At 35.1% G+C, this 6,936-nt stretch overlaps 1 protein-coding gene across 1 annotated transcript; it reads left to right on the forward strand.

Annotated features, from left to right (window-relative positions):
• The first annotated feature begins 3,529 nt into the window (after nucleotides 1-3,529).
• LOC127074325 (cytochrome c oxidase subunit 6a, mitochondrial) lies at nucleotides 3,530-6,353 on the forward strand. The gene is made up of 4 exons (XM_051015636.1): nucleotides 3,530-3,714; nucleotides 4,538-4,644; nucleotides 5,139-5,181; nucleotides 6,121-6,353. Exons 1-4 carry the CDS (start codon nucleotides 3,597-3,599, stop codon nucleotides 6,159-6,161), a joined length of 309 nt encoding a protein of 102 aa, XP_050871593.1. The 5' UTR covers nucleotides 3,530-3,596; the 3' UTR covers nucleotides 6,162-6,353.
• Nucleotides 6,354-6,936: the final 583 nt, after the last annotated feature.

The following is a 6,936-nucleotide window of genomic DNA, read 5'->3' on the forward strand; positions in this document are numbered from 1 at the left end:
TGTGAGTTCTGGTTGAAGGAAGTGAGTTTCCTTGGCCATGTGATTTCGAGTGGTGGGATTTCTGTTGATCCTGCTAAAGTTGATGCTGTATTACAGTGGGAGACTCCGAAGTCTGCTACTGAGATACGCAGTTTTCTGGGGTTAGCTGGTTATTATTGCAGATTTATTGAGGGCTTCTCTAAGTTGGCGTTGCCGTTGACGCAGTTGACTAAGAAGGGTCAAGTGTATGTGTGGGATGCAGCTTGTGAAGCGAGTTTTGTTGAGTTGAAGAGGCGGTTGACCAGTACTCCAGTGTTGATCTTGCCTAATCCTGGTGAGTCCTTCGTTGTTTATTGTGATGCTTCTTTGATGGGTCTTGGTGGTGTTTTGATGCAGAATGGTAAGGTTGTAGCTTATGCTTCTAGACAGTTGAAAGTTCATGAGAGGAATTATCCTACGCATGATCTAGAACTTGCAGCTGTTGTATTTGTGTTGAAAATATGGAGACATTATCTGTATGGTTCCAGATTCGAAGTGTTCAGTGATCACAAGAGTCTGAAGTATCTGTTTGATCAGAAAGAGTTAAATATGAGGCAGAGAAGGTGGTTAGAATTACTGAAGGATTTTGACTTTGAATTGAGTTATCATCCCGGTAAGGCTAATGTAGTTGCAGATGCGCTGAGTAGAAAGTCTCTACATATGTCTATGATGATGGTTCGGGAGCTTGAGTTAATTGAACAGTTCCGTGATATGAGTTTGGGTTGTGAAGTTTCCGCTGATAGTGTAAAGTTGGGTATGCTGAAGTTGACTAGTGGAATTCTGGAAGATATTCGGAATGGTCAACAAGTTGATGTCGCTCTAGTTGATCATATTACTATGGTTAACCAGGGTAATGGTGGTAATTTTGAGATTGATGAGAATGGCATCCTGCGATTTAAAGGTAGAGTTTGTGTTCCTGAGGTGTCTGAATTGAAAAAGAGTATTCTTGAAGAGGGCCATAAGAGTGGATTGAGTATCCATCCAGGTGCAACTAAAATGTATCAAGATTTGAAGAAGTTGTTTTGGTGGGCTGGTATGAAAAGAGATGTTGCTAAGTTTGTGTATGCCTGTTTGACTTGTCAGAAGTCAAAGATTGAACATCAGAAACCGGCAGGTATGATGCAACCTTTGAAGATTCCTGAATGGAAGTGGGATAGCATTTCCATGGATTTTGTGACGGGATTGCCGAGGACGGTGAAAGGTAATGATTCTATTTGGGTGATTGTGGATCGATTGACTAAGTCGGCGCATTTCTTGCCGATGAAGATTAATCACTCTTTAGAGAAGTTGGCAGAGTTGTATATTGAGGAGATAGTGAGGCTGCATGGTATTCCATCCAGTATTGTGTCTGATAGAGATCCCAGATTTACTTCTAGATTTTGGGAAAGTTTGCAGAAAGCGTTGGGGACTAAGTTGAGGTTGAGTTCAGCTTATCATCCTCAGACTGATGGTCAGACTGAAAGAACTATCCAATCCTTGGAGGATTTGTTGAGAGCTTGTGTGTTGGAGCAGAGTGGTTCTTGGGATAGTTATTTGCCGTTGGTGGAGTTTACTTATAATAATAGTTTTCATGCTAGTATCGGTATGGCTCCATATGAAGCATTGTATGGTAGGAGGTGTAGAACTCCATTGTGTTGGTATGAATCAGGTGAGAGTGTTGTACTCGGACCTGAGATTGTGCAGCAGACGACTGAAAGGGTTAAGATGATTCAGGAGAAAATGAAGATTTCTCAGAGTCGTCAGAAGAGTTATCATGATAAGAGGAGAAAGGCACTTGAGTTCCAAGAGGGAGACCATGTGTTCTTGAGAGTTACTCCGACGACAGGTGTGGGTAGAGCTTTAAAGTCTAAAAAGCTTACTCCGAGGTTTGTGGGTCCGTATCAGATTTTGAAGAGGGTTGGGGAAGTGGCGTATCGGATAGCTTTACCGCCGTCGCTTTCTAATCTGCATGATGTGTTTCATGTATCTCAGTTGAGAAAATATATTGCGGATCCTTCGCATGTTGTTCAGTTGGATGATATCCAGGTGAGGGATAATTTGACCGTTGAGGTGTTGCCAATTCGGATAGATGATCATGAGTGGTCTGGTGGAGAAGGGTGTTACAGGTTTTAGAGCAATATAAATACTAACACTAACCTGAACGTCAAAACTTCTTCTCATTTAAACTGTTCTTTTTATACAACATAAATAAATATATGGACAACCCAATGATATTACCTGAGATTCAACTTTCCATATATTAGTATGCTTTGTAAGAGCATTAGTACAACAATGTTTGGTTTCCAACAACCTAACACATTAGAATCCCCAATTATGTACAACAAGTGACCACCCTCTAAATCAGCTTCTACAATCCAACTCCAAACAATTTTGTATAGATCCTCAACACCAGTGGTTGAGTTTCCTACTAAATAAGGCTGGTCCGATTCATCATTCATCCTAAACTATTAGAAAACACACTAAAGAAACCAAAACCAACACAAATAATTGTTATTGATATACCAAACATCACAAGGATTGTAATGCTATTTGTTTATAACTTTTAAGCTGTTAAAAAGGTGCCAAAAACATTTTTTCAGATTTGAAATTTTAGGTTATGATTGAAAACAATATATAAGTGATTTTTCAGACAATGATTATTTAGGTTGAACCACAAACACAAGATGAGTAGTTTTAAGCACTTGTGTTTTTCACATGGAATTGATTCTGATTTAAAGAAGATGAAGGAATTTATGCAAATAGTTCAAAAAATTGATAAACCCCAAAATTAAAAGCAATCAAATTCTACCTATTCAAATCTCATAAGATGCTCTTTTCTAGTACCCTCTTTCTGTCTTCAGGTTCATTGAACTCATGCTTGATGAGTTGTTGAGGTGTTAATGGAAAGTGGAAAAGAGAAAATGGAAGAAGGGGTTCAGACTTGTTTACAATGAAAAGAGAAGAGAGGAGGAAACAAAAATAGGGTAAGGGAAGGAAGAGAGTTCAAAACTCTAGGGTTTAGGGATTAAGAGAGAGAGAGAGAGTTTAGGGTTTTAGGGAGAAAAACATAGAAAATTGGAGAGAGAAAACAAGAGAGAGTAGTGTGGCCAATGAGCAAGTGGGAAAATATATTGAGGTAGCCAATTAGTGTTTGACATTTGACATATAAAGAGGGATTTGATAAAGTTTTATTTGTGATATTTATTAATTACTTATTTATCTAAACAGAATTGTAAATAAAAATTAAGAAAATAACAAATATATAAGAACGTGCAAGGGTTAAGATTTTGAAGGGTTATAATAGATTATAACTAATAAGAAATTATTCTCATGACTATTTTTTAGGCATCACATTATAAAAATGACAGAATTTTTTTAATAAAGAGATAAAAAGATGAATTTTTAAAAGAGATTAAATTTTTTAAAATAATTAAACAAAAAGAATAAAACTGCATTTAAACTTAATAAAATAAAAATAAAGTACTCGTTCATTCACACGTGCCACCGTGCGCCTACTCTAGTATAAAATTATTCAGTCCCAATTTTCTCATAAAATTCTTGTTGACAAAACAAAAAGCTAAACATTTCGAGAAGAGTAAATGGCGACAACTTTGGCGAGATCTGGTTTTCTTCGCAACGTCCTACGACGAGGAGGCTCCGGCAGCTCCCCCGCTCCCAAGCGAAGCTTTTCTTCCTCCTCTCATTACGATGATGCACGTCAGTACCCTAATCCCCTTTCTCTCTCAGCTAACCCTTTTTCAAAAATTATTTTAGGGTTTCGATTAATAGTTTTTCATCATTATTAAATTATTGAATATAATTCGCATATCCGTTTGATTTTCGCTGACGCGTCTCGTTTGTTAGGTTAATTTGCGTTTCGGTTTTTAATTTATGAATGTGGGTAATGTTATGTGGAATTTTGAGATTGATCCGGTTTACTCTGATTTAGGTTTTTTTTTTCGTTCTTGAGATTGATCCGGTTTACTCTGATTTAGCGTATTTGAAAGTTTATGCACGATGCTTATTATCCAGAAATGATGAGTTATATATTTATATGTAAAATCTTATTATTGATGAATTATCCAAGAAACTGTTGCATAGCTTGTTTGTAATTTTTCTCTGTTAAAATGTATTTGATTGTGATTCAGCCTTTTAAAAATTAAAAAAGCAAAAAAGATGAATTATCCATGAAAATATACCATAGCGTGTTTGAATGTTTATAATCTAGAAATGATGAATTATAGATTTTTACTAAAAATATTATTATTGAGTCCATTAAGTTTGCATTTGAATTTATGTCTTTGCATTGCCATGTATCATCACAGGTTATATACTTATTGTGGTACATATATCATATATCAATACTAATTTTGATCCGTTATTTCGAATAGCATCTTTTTGTTTAATATATCATCATCTAGATGTTCGAGGTTGAGATTAATCGATTTTCTCTAGCTTACTTCCTGTATTGCTCTTTGCATGCTTTCAATTTGAATACTATTTTTTTGTATCTCATTGTTTATCTTCTCCGTTGTATCAGACGAAACGGCCAAATGGGAGAAGATCACATATTTAGGCATTGTTTCATGCACCGCTTTAGCCACTTATATTCTCTCAAAGGGTCACCACCACTATGATGCACCTCCTGTAAGCTTTCCTTTATATGTAATTTTATCTTTTAATTCTTTTCATTTTAGAAATTCCACTCTGAACATGCTGTGTTTCTCTTTTTTCATCAACATTCTTAAATTTTGAATAGCTAATAAGGAATCAAACCTAGGGACCAAATGGGCATGCTCGCTCCGTTTAGGTCCACCCCGCAAAACACGAGGCGGGGCAGGCATAGCTGGGGGTGTGCGGGTCTAAAACTTTGTTCGCCCCGCAAAAAATGAGGACGGTTACACTCATAAAATACTCTGATTGAAGTTCCTGATGTATGATCATTTCCCCATTTAAAGTTTATGCTTCAGGCCAAATTTTGAGACATTTCACTATATGTGTAATGAATTTCTATTTTGAAGCAAACTTTAATTACCTGCTGGTTACTTTTCCTTTACTTTCATATGCGTCATCTTTTAAGATATCTATTTCCTTTGATTTTTTAAGTCAAAAGAATTCTAACTCTTTTATTACTCTTGCAGGCATACTCATATTTGCATATCCGCAATAAGGAATTCCCATGGGGTATGTGTCTTTGATGTTTTTCCTTGTGATATTATATTTTCCTTCACCTACCTGAGGCTCCCTGAAAACATTTTACTAGATTAGTGGAATTGATTAAAAAATTTCAGTTCCTTAATTGTAGCAGTCTCTTATTTCCTGTATTTTGCTACATTAATGATGTTACATCATTCTTTGACATTTGTTAAACGAAGAGCACTCATATCTAGTTGGTTAGTATGATCAAGTTTGCATGCACTGCATATTATTTATTTCTAATAGTTTGTTCGAACTAGGCTAGTTACAGTTAATTATGATAAGCTTAATATTATGGTATGTATTGGTATATTGCAAGGTCCATTTTTCAGAGTTAGAAGGTGGATCTTGTATTTGTTCCATTTCTTTATCCACAATTTAAGAAAACCTTTATTGCATTTTTTGTTCCATTTCTTTATCCACAATTTAAGAAAACCTTTATTGCATTTTTTGTTCACATCACACTTTCCAAGGCCTTCCTGCCTCTAGCTCAAGGATTTATGTGATCATGGCTTTTATTCTGAGGAATAAGCGTGTCTTCTTCTTGCTAATACCTATAATACTTCATGAATAAATTTTGATAGACAAATCTTTCTTAGAGAAAACCCTCAACACAATAAATGAGTTTTTGAGAGGTGACTAATGTAATGGTTTACACTCGATCAAGTTTTTAATCATGCATTTTGTATTGATTTTGTCCGTGTGTATTATTTATCATTCTCCGAGGTTAATTGCCAAATGTTGGTTGTTTATACTTTTGTACATGTAAGTTTGTAGATTATTGTCATAGTAATTATTTGGGGTCTATTTTACATTGCTAGGACTGCTGCTAAGTTATCCACTGATAATGTGTGTGCCTTTATTTTCAAATTATTTGGTTGACCTGAAATTCCAGGCTGTATGACATTGTTTTTTAATGATACACAGGTCCTGATGGGCTATTTGAAGTCAAGGAAGAGCACCACTAGGAGTATTAGTGGTTTCATGAAGGTTGTTTATGGGGACTGATGTCTGTCGCCTCAGAAAAAAGTTATTATTCTAGTTTCGTATTGTTTATTGAATTGTGATCTAGAACTTCACATGGCATGATAATTTTCATGTTTGTCTACTTTTCTTGTGTTTGAAGTAAAATAAAATTTCCCAACAATATGGTGTTTTCATTTCGAGTCTTATCTAGTTGTTTCAATTTTGGCAGAAAATGATTGGATATAGCAAGAAAAACTTCTAATACTTTATAACTCCCAGTGTTTTTTTTAAGATAGGAAATTAAATATAACCAGGGTTTTTTCATCTCGGCTTGGTTGATTGTGCCTGTATGATTTAGATTTGAGTTTTTGAATGGGAATTGCTTCTCTCATTCTTAGTGATGGAAAAACACTGAAGAAATTCCAAAATGTCCATGGGAATCTGAAATGTATTTCTTGATGCACCTATTTCCCTTCAAATACATGCGTTAATGTGTACATCTCTATTTTTGCATGAAGATGATCCGGAGATGTTCTTACATATTAATCTTATGTGCATCCCTAACTAAGCCACATTCATTTTGCATTTTCTGGATGCATATAGCATGTTATAGAGATTATAGAGATGCACTTTCGTATTAATATTATCCACACCATATGCATTATGAATTGAGACATTTATTTTGCCTTGAATTGATTTGGAGATACAATTTTTATATTCATTCTAGAGATACAACTTTTATATTCACTTTAGACAAAAATCTTCAGTTTTTTTTAT

Source organism: Lathyrus oleraceus, chromosome 4 (genome assembly GCF_024323335.1).
Source record: "Lathyrus oleraceus cultivar Zhongwan6 chromosome 4, CAAS_Psat_ZW6_1.0, whole genome shotgun sequence".
Taxonomy (NCBI): Eukaryota; Viridiplantae; Streptophyta; class Magnoliopsida; order Fabales; family Fabaceae; genus Lathyrus; species Lathyrus oleraceus.

Bases quoted from the DNA above. Each gene is read 5' to 3' on its own strand.
- LOC127074325 (XM_051015636.1), top strand. From the start codon at position 3,597: ATGGCGACAACTTTGGCGAGATCTGGTTTTCTTCGCAACGTCCTACGA. The intron at 3,715-4,537 runs GTCAGTACCCTA...CCGTTGTATCAG, and splicing joins CTCTCATTACGATGATGCAC to ACGAAACGGCCAAATGGGAG. The intron at 4,645-5,138 runs GTAAGCTTTCCT...TTACTCTTGCAG, and splicing joins ACCACTATGATGCACCTCCT to GCATACTCATATTTGCATAT.